This window comes from Equus przewalskii, chromosome X, assembly GCF_037783145.1.
Source record: "Equus przewalskii isolate Varuska chromosome X, EquPr2, whole genome shotgun sequence".
NCBI lineage: Eukaryota > Metazoa > Chordata > Mammalia > Perissodactyla > Equidae > Equus > Equus przewalskii.
The window spans coordinates 66,411,067-66,429,032 of record NC_091863.1 but is presented as its reverse complement, the minus strand read 5'-3'; the positions used below and the strand labels follow the sequence as shown (position 1 = coordinate 66,429,032).

At 37.1% G+C, this 17,966-nt stretch overlaps 1 protein-coding gene across 4 annotated transcripts in view; it reads left to right on the top strand.

Annotated features, from left to right (window-relative positions):
- Positions 1 to 3,821: 3,821 nt before the first annotated feature.
- The window catches only part of POF1B (POF1B actin binding protein), a 75,658-nt gene continuing 61,513 nt past the window's right edge, over positions 3,822 to 17,966 (top strand). For 2 of the 4 annotated variants that reach the window (XM_008526814.2, XM_008526812.2), the window contains exons 1-2: positions 3,822 to 3,919; positions 4,042 to 4,364. In XM_008526814.2, the coding sequence (XP_008525036.1) occupies positions 4,083 to 4,364 (282 nt within the window). In that variant the 5' untranslated portion in view covers positions 3,822 to 3,919; positions 4,042 to 4,082. Of the gene's footprint in view, positions 3,958 to 4,041; positions 4,365 to 17,966 lie in introns of all 4 variants that reach the window. The other 2 variants (XM_070603978.1, XM_008526813.2) reach the window with 2 other exon arrangements.

Sequence of the window (17,966 nt, the reverse complement as noted above, 5' to 3'; positions counted from 1 at the left end):
TTTCAAATCAAGACAATGTTTTTTCATACCTGATATTCTGCAACATTGCCCAGTGTAAAGTTTCCCAACAGCAGTCAAGCAAGCTCCACTTTGCGTTCTGTCAGAAGGCTGGAATGGAGTTCTGCTGGGTCAAGTGACTTAGACTCATTTAGTAAAACATAGGTGCTTTCATATAATCATCTCAATACCTTGGACTTCAGCACCCTCTGACCAATGCCTGTTGACCCTTTCCATATGAACATACTTCTCCTTGATCATAGAGAAGGCCTAAGTAAAAAGACCTGAGTAAATTCTCTTTAACTCTCTATCCTTTGCCATTACACCACTAACCTAAAGCAGTGGGCCAGGGCTAGAGATAGATTTGAGCGTCATCTCCATTAAACGAGAGGAGGAGTACAGGATTGGGTATACACATAACAACTCAACTGCTGATGCTGATGAAATTCATTTGGTGTTAAATTTATTTTTACTTATATTGTTTAATATTCTAAGATAGCTTTGTACATCAATTTTGATAAATTAATTACTGATATTTTACCTTAATAGTTTTAGGTAGCTAAGCTTTTAAAAAACTGGGCCTGTAGCCTCCATGGGACATTCATATTGCCTTTTCAAAGCTTATGATTTAACAAAAATCATACCACACCTTCTGTGAATAATATGTTTTAAAATCTTATATCTGGATAGTGTATTACAATTATCAGGCACTTTCATGTTTGATCCTAAAAACCATTTTATGAGGTACATAAAATCAGAACTTTTTCAGATGACCTTCAAAACAACTCAGTCAAAATGTAAATCATTGTTGTTTTTTTTATTTATTACCAACAATGTATACGACAGACCTTCCTGATCCTTACTCCATTCCTGACTCCCACCTTCAATATGGGAAATTTCATTTTCTACTTTATTCGTGTCTTTAGTTGCTTGAATTTTTAAAGAATGAATTATTTTTATTTTTATTTTTTTTGAGGAAGATTAGCACTGAGCTAACTGTTGCCAGTCCTCCTCTTTTTGCTGAGGAAGGCTGGCCCTGAGCTAAAATCCGTGCCCATCTCCCTCTTGAATTATTTTTATAGTCAGAAGCAATAAAGATGTTTTTAAATCTGTTAGAACTGAATTAGCTTCTAAAAGGATATCAGTTCTAAGGAGAAATCAAATCTATCATCATAAATGAGTTTTTTTCAGTACTAAACAGACAATATACATATTACTAAGTTAAATAAAATAACTACCAGAAATATAATTAAGGATTCTCTGAACACGTCTGGGACTGAGAACAAAGAATAAACTCTTACTATCTCATCCACCAAAATCACAAAGCTTGCAGAATGCACAGTGTCAATCCCTTGGGTTTTCAAGTAGGAAACAGAGCAAGTATCATTATTAAACAGTCAAATATATTTATAAACATTTATTAATCAAAAATAGGTAAGTTTTAACATCATCTGCATGAAAGAGAAATAAAACAATTGGAGATACACTTCATTGAATGCACAAGTGAATTCTCAGAGAAGAAGTAGAAACTTTGGTGAGAATGATTGATAAACCTCTCTCAGGTGAACAAGAGTGGTCAACATCTGCTTCATAGTTAGATGTGGTGTGTCTGCCAGATAGTGCCTAATCTCATTTCTTATAAAGTATCCCCGAGCATCAACTCTCTTTCCCTCATACCCAGAGATGGGAAACAGTGATGGATGAGGCTCAGTGATTGGATGAGGGTGTCAGTTTTACACATTAATTTTTGCCCAACTGCATCAAGATGGCTGCCTCAAAATACCATATATTCAAGAAATGTGGAGGGCAGGTATGGTCACCATTTTATGAATGAAGGAATTTTTATTCTTCATCTTGATGTCTTACTTTATTTACTAGGTCAATTCTTGGCTGCAGGTATTCACAGCACTGTGTGTATGTGTTTGTGTGTGTTTTAAATTCAGATTTGAACAATCAGAGTTGACTGGATGACCACACTTAACACCCATTCCCTGTTCATACATAAAGCTTACTCAAAATGATACTGATGATGATATTAATAAGTTATTGATCTGATAATTTGCCAGGCTGTTTGATGGGTCATGTGCTCCTAATTAAATTTTCATTGATTCTTAAGGAACAGCATTAAAATGAACAAGGATTAGATTTGAAAGCTCTGCACGCAGCACATAAATACAAATATAAATACACAGTAAATCATTTTAAAGAGTTTTTAAGGTCTATTTTCAGCATTTTGCATACCTCTCCTCCATGAAAAATTCAAAGATTCCTTTTAAAGTCACTTACACGCCAGCAATTCAAAAGTTTTTTTTCACCCAGAAGATTATTGTATGGCCAGATACAGAACATAATTTTAAAATTTATCTAGAGGTATAATGTAGTAGATAAGAGCTTAGACTCTAAAAAGAGTTTTCCTATGTTCAACCTCCAGACTCATCATTTACTGGTTGTTTAACTTTGGGAAGTTTTTCAACTTCTCTGTGTCTGTGCCTCAGTTTCTCACCAATAAACCCTCATAAAGTCGTGAGGATGACAGATAATCCATGTAAAGTTCTTTGCGTAGTACCTGGTCATAGAAAGTGACCAGTAAATCACTACCTTTTGTTCAGTCAGCAGACGAAAAGCTGGCTAGTCAGCTTGACGATCTTCTCTTCCTCTCCAGAATGGTGACGATGCACTAGGTTCTATGGTGTATAGACACACTAGGAAGACATCCCTTTTCTGAAGTCACCTTCAGTGAGTATTCTAGAGTTCAGTGGTGCTGAAGCATCTTGCAAGGCAAATTCTGATGGGTAAGTAGGCATTACTTACTAGGTAAGTGCTAAGCATGTGTAAATCTCATTACATCGGGAAACCCACCTCTCAGGACTTGCAGCTCCCTTTACAACTAGATATTAAAAAGGCAATCTTGGGGCTGGCCCTGTGGCCAAGTGGTTAAGTTCACGCTCTCTGCTTCGGCAGCCCAGGGTTTTGCCGGTTTGGATCCTGGGCACGGACATGGCACCACTCATCAAGCCATACTGAGGTGGTGTACCACATGCCACAACTAGAAGGACCCACAACTAAAAATATACAACTATGCACCAGGCAACTTTGGGGAGAGAAAAGAAAAATAAAATCTTAAAAAAATGGCAATCAAAACTAATGTTTCCTAGGGCACAAATAAAGTCAGGGTACATTTCTTTGTAAAAACACAAAACAATAGACATAAATGCTAAAATGCAGAGCATTTGTGAAATGCTTAGATTTTTCATGACCAATCCCCCATGCATAAACAGTGCTTCAATCATTTAGACAAATCTACTTCAGTGTATGTTTGAAAGCCATACTAGACCTGGAGCAAGATAAACAGGTCCATAAATTAGAGAGAGTTGCTTGAAGGAGACCCCATAGCAATATCCCTTAAATGCAGTTACCAGGTGTGTTTTGCAAAGTATGCAAATTTATCTGTGAAAATTAGTGTCCCTAGGCTAATACCTGTATTTTGGCCTAGGACTCTAGAATGATAATACTCATGCTCATAACTACCTTTCCTAAACTTAAGATCCATGGGAAAGCCACTTTCGTGTGACGTTTGTGACTTTTTTTCTCTACTAAGTCTTGATATGGGCATGTCTTTGTCTGCCTATTTACAGTTAAAGTGAATCTCCAAGTCTGTGGACTTGGAATATCTGGCCTCAGCCCTGAGATTCTGCATTTCTGCTCTTTCCAGACTTCCTTACCTACTCTGCAGCCTTGTAGCTATCTCTGCGGCAAAGCAGAGCCTTTCCTGGCAGGTAAACCTGCCCTGTGAATCCGCCCCTCAAGGGCGTGTCAGTACCATTTCCTGGAGCAATCTCACAGGGTGGTTCCACTTTCCATTTGTGCTCAAATACTTTGCTGCTTCCTCTGCAGCTGCCAGACCTGCTCCTGCTGCTGCTCGGTAACTCTCCTCTCTCCCTGGCACCACCATAGGCAGAGGTGGTTGATAAATGGCTTCTACAGGTGCCTGCCTGCCTGCCTTCCTACCTTTTCTTTCATGATCTCTCTCTCTCTGTTCCATAGGGAGAGCATCTGGGAGCACCTTGCTGACCACTGAGAAGACGATGAGCTCAAGCTATTGGAATGAGACAAGCAGCAGCAGCTGTGGGACTCAGCAGCCCCCAGAGGTGCTGCAGGGCCAGCCCCAGCATTACCACTGCTACCATCAGTCAAGCCAAGTCCAGCAGCCACCAGAAAAAAATGTAGTGTATGAGCGAGTGAGGACCTACAGTGGGCCTATGAACAAGGTGGTTCAGGCCTTGGACCCCATCAGCTCACGGGAAGTGCTCTCCCCTCTCAAAACTGCCTCCTCCTACCAAAACTTGGTTTGGAGCGACCATTCTCAGGTACGGCAAAATCAGGCTACTAGAGAGGGAAAATGTCGACCTCATTTCTTTTTTTTCAGCTTCTTTGCCTCCGTTCTATAAGATATTATCTCTTGGCAGATTGCAGCTATATGTGTAATGTACAGTCACCCAAATTCTATCTCTTGGCTGTTCTTTCATTTACTAGTGCCTGTGGTTGTTTTTTTTACCAGTTCCAATGATTTTCATAATCTAACTAGAGCATAGGATGGCTCATTTCTTGTTGGATTTGATTGGAATATCCAATCTGAGGTATTCTTTTGCCCCTAATGCAAAGCAATCCTCAACTCAAATACAGTAATTTTTATAGAATAATTTCCCGCTGATTCACTTCATGTCAGAAGTAAACAGGTTTTTTGTATTAAATATGGTGGTGTGGGGACAATGGCATGTACGGAGCGGCGAGCAATTGTTTCTGTTCATCAAACAGTATGCTGCTCCAGGTTAAGCGATAAGCACAAATGTCTGTTTGAATTGTCATATGTGTTTCTTCTGAAAATGACACATTGGTTCTTGTACAGTCAAGGTGAATAACTTATGAATATTGATAGAAAGAGTATTGAAAGAGCGGATATAGGATTGAGGAAGGAAAGACATAAGCAATTGTTATAGGAAAGCTAAAACAGGTGAAATTCTAAGACAACCTTTAATATGAAATAAATTTATTTTTATTTTTTTTTTAAAGATTTTATTTTTTCCCTTTTTCTCCCCAAAGCCCCCCGGTACATAGTTGTGTATTCTTCGTTGTGGGTTCTTCTAGTTGTGGCATGTGGGACGCTGCCTCAGCGTGGTCTGATGAGCAGTGCCATGTCCGCGCCCAGGATTCGAACTAACGAAACACTGGGCTGCCTGCAGCGGAGCGCGCGAACTTAACCACTCGGCCACGGGGCCAGCCCTGAAATAAATTTATTTTTAAAGGAGTTATTTAAGCATCAGTGTCTGTGCTAATAATCTTGCCAATGAACGGAAAGGAAAATTGCAAAACTACATAAAATTGACAGCTCTATGTCTGTTTTTATTCTTTGACTTTCTTTATATTAAATTTGTATGTCTTTAAGCTTTCCAGAAACTTCTGTCGAAATTGGAATTTTATTTTCAAGATACAACTTGTACTGTGAAGAGCTCAAAAAATGATTCAGATGATATTATCCTATGTTGCATGATTATACCAATCTGGAATAATATGGATTATTTTCCCCAAAACCACAATTTAAAGTATGATATGAAGCAACATTTCCAAAGCATATAATAAAACTATTTTAAAAAAATGTTTAAAGGTATAAATAACCCAACGACTACAAAGGCCAGAGTTTTACTCTTTTATTCCACTCCTAGCTTAATTTGAGGGAAAAAATATGAAGAAAAAAGTCCAGGATTTATTGTTAGCAATTTCCTACTTGAGAAAAACCCTACCTATATTGAAGTCAAAGGAAAGAAAAATATAAAGTTCAAAAAATACTAGTTTGTATAAGTGATAATAATAATGCAAATGTACATTCCAATATTCAGTATGGGGATGTTAATGAACAACAAAGTGGGTGCCACCTATGTTCCTTAGTAGTCCAAAAACAATGCGACGGTCAAAAACAACAATTACCAGTATCATAGGAATGCTAAAATCACCCTATCTGTTATAGTTATTTGAACATTAACTCCTTTTCTTGTTGACTTGCTAGTAAAAGAAAGATGAAGAGATAAAAATTTAAAAGCAGAAATTTGGCAAGTTATAAATATTGACTACAGAACAATTTTTAGGATCAAACTTTATTGTACGCTCGTTAATTTGACTTTCCTTTTTAATAATCCCAGGACCAAGCTAATCAAGTTTTTTACAAGACTTTCCTTCTTTCTTCCTGATATTTGCTAAAGTGATCCTTGCAAGACTCTCTCCATCCTGAAAAGTAGTTTCCTGTAGAGGAGTTTAAAAAGAACCTTAGGGATAGAAAGTATGGCCACAGAAACTGGGATAAGAGATTGGAATGGAGGGTGTTGTGAAGTCCGAAGCTATTTATAATTGAAAAGAAAGAAAAGGAAGGGCTGGGTGAGGATGAAGGAGGTGAGAAGCAGATACGTGATAAAGGAAAAATATAAGAAGGTTTTCCATTCCCTAAGTGAAACAAGAAGAGAGAAAATTTGTCTATAAAATTTCAAACTGAGTTAGATGTCAAAGGCATTCACAAATCCACCAAAAAATAATTTTGCAGAAAAGCTTTTAGATAGCTGCCACAAAGAATGTGACTAGGAAACCATTCTATTTTATTTTCCTGTATCCTTGTTTATTGGTAGGACAGCATTGGGTACAGTTGGATCTAGATTTGATCTGAAATTATCTTCACGCTAACGAAATGGGTAAGATGTGGAAGCCACTTTATTATGTACCATACCAAGAACAAGCAAGCAGTACATATTACTCAAGCTCTTCTTACTTTTCTGGTTTGGTTTATGTTTTAATAAATCTCTCCTTAATACGCCATGTTGCAGAGACATTTTGAGTTGATATGTAGCAATTACTCTGATGCTAGAGTTTGTGACCATGGCAGCTAGGAAAATGGATATTATAATCAATTGTTGGTTATCATGAATTCAATTAAACTTTTACTTTATATGTTTTTAGCACTTTGGATGACATTCAGAGAATTCATAAGATTTAAAAAATACATATAATCGTCAGTAGTGAAATATGTTCCTTTTGAGAAACCAAAATTGATGGCATTCTGCTTTGCTTCCTGAATCTTAATTTTAGCTTATGTAGTAGACATTTTAGATTTAACCAAATGCTTTTGCAGCACTTTAGTATTTTCCATTTCCGGCTTTTCAGTACATGTTTTTCCTCTATTTTGTTCTTGTGCACTAAAATGGTGTTTATAGACCTAAACATATTCTAAATTTCTCGAGATATAATGTTGCTTTGTTTCTTGTCTATAATTGATTAGATATGTTTTATGATTCTCGCGGTTATTATTTTGTCTGATTGATAGAGTGCTTCTCGGAGAAAATCAAATGTACGTATCAGTTGTTGGTGAAATTGTCTAAATTGACAGTAGAATTAAAATTAATAGGTTTATCCATATGAGCAAGTAAAATCAAACACGGGTGTAATCAAGGTCATAGATGCATTTTAGAACTGAATGCAGTCTTGTAAATAAATGGAGTTCCAGAAACTACATAAAACAAAAGAAAACAAGAAACCTTAGAGCTCAAGCTTTTAAAAAGCTTAAATATTAGCCTACCATCATTGACTCAAAATGAAATACTGTGTTAAATGAACAGCATTGACATGAATTATTGATTGGAAATATGTTTGTCCCTTCCCTTAATTTAGCTTCTCATGAAGCTCAAGATATTTTCCATGTATATAGAGGAGCTCTGTTGTGTGATAGAGAAATGAATCAAAATAAAATATTTTTAATACCAGTGATTCATCGAACATATATTTATAAAGTGCCTATTATGTAGGAAGCACTCTGATTACCTGTATAAATACCATTTGCTTATCCAGGGACAGCCCACATTGAGGACAGATATATAGGACCTAGTCCGTAGGTGTCCCATATGTCTATATTTCATTTTTAAATATTATTTTATGCTTTGTCCCTCAATATTTTGTTGAATAAAACAAGTGTTGGTGCAAAAAGAGATCTCTTAACATATGTGTTATATGGGCTACCATTCTTTTGAATTTGAAACTTGCAACCAAATTTAGCTCTATAGAGAGCAGCCCAGAGGAGAATGTGTGTTTATGAATGGCCTCTGCTCTCAATAATTATTCAGCTTGGTCTTATCTTTGTTTACATAATTTTTTTTCTTTTTCTTTGGTACAAAGAATGTAGATAGCTCCCTTACTATGCCAGTATTTCATTTCACTAGTAGAAAATTTTCCTCTTCTGTGGAGAGGGGTGTGTTGCTTCAATAAATTGTTGTTCAAGGGTGTGGTACTAAAGTGAATGATTGTTCAAGGAAGTAGGTTGCCTGAAAAAGGAATAAGGTCATAGGATAAAGAGACCTATGTTTTCAGCTTTTGTCTTCTCTTTTGTGCTTAAAATTAAATGAAGCTATAGAAATTCTGAGTGCAACTAATTGTGGGGTGAAAATGCCCATGCCAATTGTTTCTTGTTTAAGGGAGGTCTGATAAATTGCTGGGCCTGTTTTCAGTCAATGGCACTCACAAGCTGTCATTATGTATGTGTGTGGCAAGGTGGGGGGGGGGTGAGGAAAGGGGAAGAGACATGAAGTTGTCCTTTAACTGTTGTGATCCAAATTTCTTTTCTCGACAATTCATGGTAAAACAACTGGGAGATTAGCCATGCTCTTAAACTCCATTTAAAAGTGAAAACCTTTCTAAACAAATATATTTGAGTTAATTTTTTCTTCACACCAGCAGCTATCTCAATAGTGATCTTTTTTTGACTTCCGGTGGAGCATATATACTTCTAGGTTTTAAAGGCAAAAAGGATGTACTGCAAAAGGACGGTATACAGTCACGCACCATATAACGACGTTTTGGTCAATGACAGACAGCATATATGACAGTGGTCCCATAAAATTACAATGGAGTTGAAAGATTCTTATCACCTAGTGATATTGTAGCCATTGTAATGTCATAGCATGATGCATTACTCATGTGTTTGTGGTGATGCTGGTATAAACAAACCTACTGCATTGCCAGTCATATAAAAGTACAGCACATACAATTATGTAAAGTATATAATACTTGATAATGATAATAAACGACTACATTACTGGTTTATGTATTTACTAAACTATACTTTTTATCGTCATTTTAGAGTGTACTCTTTCTACTTATAAAAAAGGTTTACTGTAAAACAGTATGCCACGTTACACTGGCAGCAGCCTTATATATCTCATGTTTACTGCACTCTTGACTGCATCATTTTCTCTTGTGCTTGATTTAATCTCATGTTGTTTTATTCATCATGGCCCTTAAGCATACAAAATGCACTGATAATGTTGTCAGTAAGAGGTTATGTTGAGTGATTGACCTGGAAACAAAATTAAAAGTGATTAAGGACCACAAAAGTGGAAAATCAGTGATGGTTATTGCTCGCCAGTCAGGCATGTCCCATTCCACCATAGCTGTGATCTTGAAGAACAAGAACAACATGAAAGAAGCTGTTAAAGGCTCTGCTTCATTGAAGGCAATGAGACCAGCAAAAATTCAAGAAGGGCTTATATCAGGCATGGAGAAACTTCTAATGACCTGGATTGAGGACCAGACACAGAAGCATATCCCTCTCAGCACCATGACGATCATGGTCAAAGCAAAAAGTTGGTTTGCAATGTGGAAAGAAAAGATTGGACTCAGCTACGATGTTGAATTTTCTGCTAGCTCTGGGTGGTTTAAACAATTCAAGAATCGTTATTCATTACACGATGTGAAAGTGAGTGGTGAGGTTGCGAGTGCTGACTTGAAGGCAGCTGAAGAATTTTTGAAAATTCTAGATAAGCTGATTGCGGAGAAAAATTACTTGCCAGAGCAAATATTCAATATGGATGAAACCTCCCTATTCTGGAAACTAATGCCTGAAAGGGCTTTCATCCATAAGGAGGTCAAGTCAATGCCAGGTTTCAAGGCTATTAAGGACGGGATAACAGTCTTGCTTGGGGGCAGTGTTGCAGGGTACAAATTGAATCCTTTGTGATCTGGCACAGTGAGAACCCCAGGGCCTTCAAACATATCAGTGAGCACACACTGCCAGTGTACTAGAGGAGCAATAAGAAGTCATGGATTACCCAGATCCTCTTCCAAGATGCTCTCCTGAATTGCTATGCTAGCGAAAAGGAGAAGTACTGTTTGGAGATTAATATACCTTTCAAAATTTTTCTATTGATAATGCTCCATGACATCTTCTTTTTATTGGTGACCTTCATCCCAATAGCAAAGTGGTGTTTCTCCCTCCAAACACCACCTCTTTAATCAACCAATGTATCAAAGAGTTAAAGTAGCTTTTAAGGCCAACTATCTGAAGAGAATCTTTGCCTAGGCTATTGCTGCAACGGAGAAAGAAACTGGGAAGACAGTGATGTAATTCTGGAAGAATTGTAACACTTATGACTGCATCAAGAACCTTGGTTGGGCTTCAGGTGATGTCACCAAGGCATGTCTGAATGGCGTCTGGAAGAAGACACTCAAGAGGTTCATTCATGATGATTTCAAAGAACTTGCCAAGGATGAGGAGGTTGCAAAAATCAGCATGGCTCTGGGTTGAGATGGCAATCAACTTTAAACTGGATGTGAATGAGGATAATATTGAGGAGCTCCTAGAAGTGGTTCCTGAAGAACTGAGTAATGAGGAGTTGTTCGTAGTGGAATAGGAACACATAGCCGAAGAAGTGCAAGAGAAAAGGAAAGTACAGGGGAAGAAAAGAAGAACTCCCAAGAAAACTCACAGTGAAGAGTTTAGCAGAAGCTTTTGCAGACCTCAACAATCTCCTTAAAAAGTCTGAAAACATGGCCCCAAACACTGAAAGGTTTTCATTGAGAGGAATGTTCATGATACATTATCTGCTTTTAGGCAAATCTATGATGAAAAAAAGAAACAAACCAAGCAAGCCATCATGGACATATTTCTGAGTATGACCTCAGGCAGGTCTTTATGAGATATTCCAGAAGAAGGCATTGCTATCGTAGGAGATGACAGCTCCATGAGTTTTACTTGCCTTAAAGACTTTCCTGTGGGACAAGATGTGCAGGTGGAAGACAGTGATATTGATGATCCTGACTTTGTGTAGGCCTAGGCTAATGTATGTGTTTGTGTCTTCATTTTTAACAAAAATAAAAATAGAAGAAAGCTCATAGATTAAGGATATAAAGAAAGAACATATTTTTGTACAGCCGTACAATGTGTTTGTGCTTTAAGCTGTGTTATTACAAAAGAGTCAAAAAGTTATAATGTTTATAAAGCAAAAAAGTTATAGTAAGCTAAGGTTAACATTATTAGAGATAAAAAATATTTTTTATAAATTTAGTGCAGCATAAGTGTGCCATGTTTATAAAGTCCACAGTAGTGTACAGTAATGTGCTATGGCTTCACTTTCACTCCCTACTGACTCACCCAGAGCAACTTCCAGTCTTGCAAGCTCCATTCACGGTAAGTTGCCTATACAGGTGTACCATTTTTTATCTTTTGTACCGTATTTTTACTGCACCTTTCCTATGTTTAGATATATTTAAATACACAATATTTACCATTGTCTTACAATTGCCTGCAGTATTCAGTACAGTAACATGCTGTACAGGTTTGTAGCCGAGGAACAATAGGCTATACCGTATAGCCTAGGTGTGTAGTAGGCTATACCATCTAGGTCTGTATAAATACACTCTCTGATATTTGCAAAAGGATGAAATCACCCAACAACACATTTCTCAGAATACATCCCCGTGGTTAAGGAACACATGACTGAACTTTATTTTCTCTCCTAGTTTCCTTCAGGAAAAGAAGAAAAATAATACAGGAATGAGTCTCTTAAATGAGGGATTTCCATTGGAGGGAAGGGACGAGGGGAAGGAGTTCTATTACTAGTACACTCTAGTACATTTTCTTGCTTTCATTACATGATAATAGAATCACAGGTTTTATCTTAAATTAAAGAAGTGTTTGTTTCATCTAAAGAGAGATCATTATGATTTTCATGTTTCTTCCTGTACAAAGTTCAGAACAACATCTCAGCAATAACCTATGGCAGGTGTTTAACCATGTTACTGGCTGTGATAGGTTCTAACAAAAACATCTCCCATACTATTCAGGGAATTTATTCAAATGGCAGTTTGCCTTGGCAAATTCTGCCAGCTCAAGCGTCAGGTGGTTTTCAGAGATTTTCAGAGTCATTAGGACTGACAGCAACATCCGTAAAGCTACCATGGTTTTCCTTCTTGGAACATTGTATTATCTATTAGTCTTTAGGTAAAGTTTTAAAATTTAAATTAAACAAAATGAAAGAGTTCCAAGTCCATTCCAACAAGCTTCCAAATATTTAGAGAACAAAGTCCTGTACTATGTATGTAATCTTCTCTATTACTTAATTCTCATTCCCAGCAACCTCACTGTCTCTCCTATCTGTTGCACCAAGGTCTTGAACTCTTTGATCAGAGCTATCAATAGGAAAATGAAAGCTAAGAGGTATTGACTGAAGAGGTTCATATTGTGCAATGTCTAAAGATCAGTCACAGAGAACACAGTGTGGAGAAAACACCCACACAAATAAATCTATGTGGAATGTCTCAGGGAGAGCTGCAAATAATAAACAGGCAGTAATGAGGTAGACTTTGGCAGAGCCAAACTATGAAACAGTCTAGTGTAGTGGCTAAGAGTGTAGGCTTAGGTTTTAAACTTCTTGGGTTTAATTCCTGGTTCGGAGACTTGCTAGCTATACGACTCAGTGGCCTCATTTGTAAAACGTGGCAATAGCAACACCTAACACGTAGGATTGTTGTAGAGTCAAATGCTATAATATATGGTGGAAAACATAGTACAGCAATTGACACGTAGTAAATGTTAATGCTGTATTATCTAGAATAAATTACTTGACCTCTCAGGACCTCAATGCTCTCATTTGTAAAGCGGGACCATAACACCTTCCTTCAGGGTTGTAGTGAGTATTGAATGAGGTAACATGTGAAAGTGTCCAGCACAATGTCTGGCACAGAGTTAGCACTCAATAATTCTTTCCACTTGTATTACTGATTTATAAAAGTATAGCCAACGAAAGCTCCTACCTGCACAAACAAAATAAGATAATAAAATAAATAAATAGACTATAAAGTAAGAGTTCCTTTGACACTGGAAAGATTAGGTAAACATATGCTTGAAAGGCTTATTAGGGCTCTACTAGCTGAGAGAGACTAATGAGGAAAAGCATTAAAGCAATTTTCTAAAACTCATAGTATATGATCAAAAGACTGGAACAGCAGGAATGTATTTATAATGTTTACTGGCATAAATATCTTTTAGAAAGAGTAATTTCGAAGTTCCCGTGCTCTTAGAGTCTTTGAATTTGAACATCAATATTTGAGATGGAGCTTTTTTATTTTGTGGAACTTTTTAAAATGTAGTAACAGTGAGCATTAAAGCTCGCTTGCAGTCTACCTCTTACCTAATGTTTCCTTTACAGCTGCACTTCTAATAGGGTAGCATGTGCCTATTTACATTTACACTTAAATTAATTAAAATCAAATAAAATTAAGTACTCAATTTCTATGTCTCACTAGCCACGTTTTACGTGCTCAACAGCCTCATGTGCTTAGTGGTTACTGTATTGGAGAGCACAGACACAGAACGCTTCCACCATTGCAGAGAGTTCTACTGGACACTGTGGATCTCTATATTCAAGCTACTCTTTTAAATACAGAAATACTTCTAAGATCATCACATTTGAAGAAATTGATGGTGGCACAAATGTATGATCAAAGTGCTGCCAATTTACACCATCAGCTCTAATGGGCACCTAGGAATGGAACAAAAAATGAAGGCACAAACTGTCAAAGTATAAGTTTAGAGTGACTATTTCAGTAGAAGGAGAATTAAATTCATAAACCTTTAAGAAAAGACCTGAATAAAAGATTTTTATGTATACATGCATGTATCTATCCTTCTGTCTATCTATATAATTTTTCCAGAACATCACTTTTCGACAGAGCAAATGCTTAAGTAGGAAAAAGATGAAAAATAACCCCCCTCAATCAAAACGCATCTTCCTTCTTTTTTTTTTTTTTTTGAGGAAGATTAGCCCTGAGCTAACTACTGCCAATACTCCTCTTTTTGCTGAGGAAGACTGGCCCTGAGCTAACATCCATGCCCATGTTCCTCTATTTTATACGTGGGACGCCAACCACAGCATGGCTTTTGCCAAGCAGTGCCATGTCCGCACCTGGGATCCCAACTGGCGAACTCCAGGCTGCTGAGAAGCGGAATGTGTGCACTTAACTGCTGCACCACCAGGCCGGCCCATGCATCTTCGTTCTTTTGGGCACATAATCTGGGTTTCATAGCATTACTGGAACTGCCTATCTCTCTTAACCTACTGAAGTAATTTTAAATTTTGGTAAGTAAAGTTCAAATATCATTCCCATTCTTGTAGATGAGGTGACCAAGGCACAGAGACATTATGTGACTCGCTCAAGTTCATACAGCCACTATGTGGTAGAATTGGGATTTAAATCTAGCAATCTAGTTCCAGCTGTGTTCTTATAACCGTCATGCTCTACTGTATATACCCAATCTACACATTTGACTCTCACGTTACACAGTCTCTGATATCCGATTCCTATTTATACTTCACGATCATTTTCTTTTACGCTCCCATTATGAACCACCTAAAATCTTTTGGGACACAAACCAGGGCAAAAATAAATAATAATTGAATATTTCAATAATTTTTAAATATGTTATTTACCAAGAAGGCAGATTTTTTTTGTCACTGTTCAGAATTTTTTAAATATTTTTCTCATAAATTTTACTGATTGTTTCATGTCAGAATATACAAGGCTCCAGCACTGAGTAATAAGTTGATTAATTTTTAGTTATTTAAAAATTCATAAATGCTTTGGGAGAACTTTGCTAGAAATATTATGAAGAAATAAAATCAGCTTGTATCTTATTGTCGAATTTATGACCTCAGCAATAAAATGGCATTGGATTTGTAATTTAGAATCTTTTCAAAAACTTTGATAATGAAGTTCCAAAGTTAGGTTCCAACTCCTCGCCTTAATGATATTAAAGACCCTCCTTAGGACAGTCCCATCCTACTTTCACAGTCTTATCTCCCACTACACATCTCCTCCCACCTTGTGTTCTAGACACACTGTACTGTTCTGTTGAACAAACTGAGTATTTTGCCTCCCTCCCATCCCCGCCTTTGTTCATTCCTCCTCCACTCTGGCAACATCCCCCCTTCCCTCACATTTCTGCTGGAATTCCACCTATCCCTCAAAATCCACCTGGAAAGTCACCTTCTTCAAGACATCTTCTCCAACCCGGAACCTTCTTACCCTCTCCTTAATGTAGTACTCCAATCGCACCTCCATTCCAGATGTGGTCTCCTTTTAAAGCTAATATCACTTTTTATTATTTAACTGTAAGTATTATAAGGTACTTATAATACTGAGTAGTATATTCTTTCTGTGATCCTTCTTTCCCTCCACCACGGACTGTAAACTTGTTGAGGGTTGAGATTTTTTAAATCAAAACTCGAAGACAAATCAAAATAAATGTTTCGGAGAATGGAATGGAATAGGAAATTCCCTCTCTCTTTCTCTCTCCTCTCCCTTCTCTCCCCTCTCTTTGTGATTACAGCTTACAAATATGCCTGAATGTGGCTGTCATCAGGGGCTTTAATAAAGACATATGACTAGGATTGTTTGTGGGTTTCACTCTCCTATGCTTTCTCTTTGAACTGAAAATGGAAAGTAGGACACAAATTGCCTCTTTAAAAAAGTAAACAACATAAATTAAATATTAGAAAGCTATTTAATAAGTCAATTAGTTTTCTATTCTAGTTCTTGGGTCCAATTAAGCATCTAGATTTGACTTCTTTATATTTGATTTACACTTTTTTTCCTATGGACAAATATTTATCATTACTTACTATGGCAAATGCTGTTAAAGGGCTAGTGATTCTGATCTGTCATCATATCATTTCCCTAGGATCTTGTTGTGATGCTTCCTTTAAACAAATTAGCTTGAAGCTGCTAATTAGTCTACTTATACAAATATTCCCTCGACCCCCCCCCCCCCTACTGAAATTTTGTCTAGATGAAGTGCTTTTACTTATTGAGTCTTACTCTGTTACCCTGTAACTGGTTGAGCATATCAGTTATGTGCCCTGAGAGTCCCTCATAAAAACTACTACTACTGTTCAATACTCAGTCACACACTAAAATACATTTAGAACTTTCTGAAGAAAGATTTTTATCCTCAAACACAGTATTTACCCATTTCTCTTCTACACAGACTTTAGCTTGGATGCATAGGTTCCTGCATAAAATTATCTAAAAATCTTTACATATCTAATGTATGTAAGATGTAATCTAAGAATATGTTCTCTAGAAAAGTTGCATAGGGGCCGGCTCCGTGGCCGAGTGGTTAAGTTCGCGGGCTCCGCGTCAGCGGCCCAGGGTTCAGATCCTGGGTGCGGACATGGCGCAGCTCGTCAGGCCACGTTGAGGCGGCGTCCCACATCCCACCACTAGAGGGACCGGCAACTGAGATATACAACTGCGTACAGGGGGGGTTGGGGAGATAAAGCAGGAAAAAAAAAAAGATTGGCAGCAGTTGTTAGCCCAGGTGCCAATCCTTAAAAAAAAAAAGAAAGAAAGAAAAGTTGCATAAATTCCCTACAAACACCTTATATCACTCTTCTGCCCAAAAAAACTTCAATGCCACAGCGTCTATAAATTTCTTAGTCTGACTTTCAAAGCCCTCCATTATCTGGCTTCTAGGGACCTTACTTCCTGGAACTCCCCTTCTAGTATTTTGTATTTCAGCCAAAATGTAAACCACCGTTCTCTAAATATAGCCCCCAGTTTCCCACTATTATGCCTTTGTTCACGTTGCTCTTACACCTGAGATACCCCTATGCCCCCCCATCCTCACCAATCTAGAAATGCTGACTCGTATCAATTTTTCAAGACTTTCTTCAGCTGTAACCTTGTGATGAACTCTCAAATTGTCCCAGGCTGAAGATGTCTCTTAGCCCTCGAAACTCCCATGGTAAGTTCCTTATAGCTCTTATGATACTCTATTTGATTTTTATTTACAATAATAGTTTCTACCCTCTAACTGATTACAAGCATGATGAAAATAGAGAGTATATTCTGTCTTTCATATCTCTTTCAATACCATTGCATAACAAGTACTGAAGAAATAATTTAGTTACACATGTAACCAATCCAGTAAGAATAATGCCTCATATTAATAAAATTTTTATCTTTCAAAATTCTTTTACATAAATTATTTACACAACAGAACTCCAAAAATTAAGGAGGAAAATAATTACACCCATTGTACAAATTTTACAGTGTACAAATAAAAATGTGCATTATATATGATTTGTCTGTTGTACAAATAAGGAAATTGAGACTCAAATAGCTCAAAATAACTTGTCCAAGTTTTAACAGCTAGTTAATGAATGCCCTGGGTTTAGAAACCAGCTCTTGATATTTCCACTGTATCAGCTATCTCCCTTAATTTACCTTAGTTAGATACTAAAATATTTTTAGTTTAAACAAGTTTGTATGCTTTGGTTTCAGTAAATCAATTGATGACTACTCTTCCTGTATGTTTCCCATTCTAATGTTCCATTATCAGAGTGGAAAGTATCAAAAATATATTAGAGGACAAAAATAGTTTGTCATTTAATTTTCAAGGTTTTGTCCTGAAATAATCTTGGAATTCAGAGTCCCAAGTTTTTAGTTTCCCTTCTACCTAAAGGAGAATAATGCCTCTCCTGCTTCTGCTTTCCCTTCTTTCTCCACTGCATTGAGCTACTCAAAAGCTCTCCCTGAGGTAAGTAGCTGAGAAATTAGGGCCATTTGCAGTTCATATGATTTGTTAACTCTGAAAAAGATGC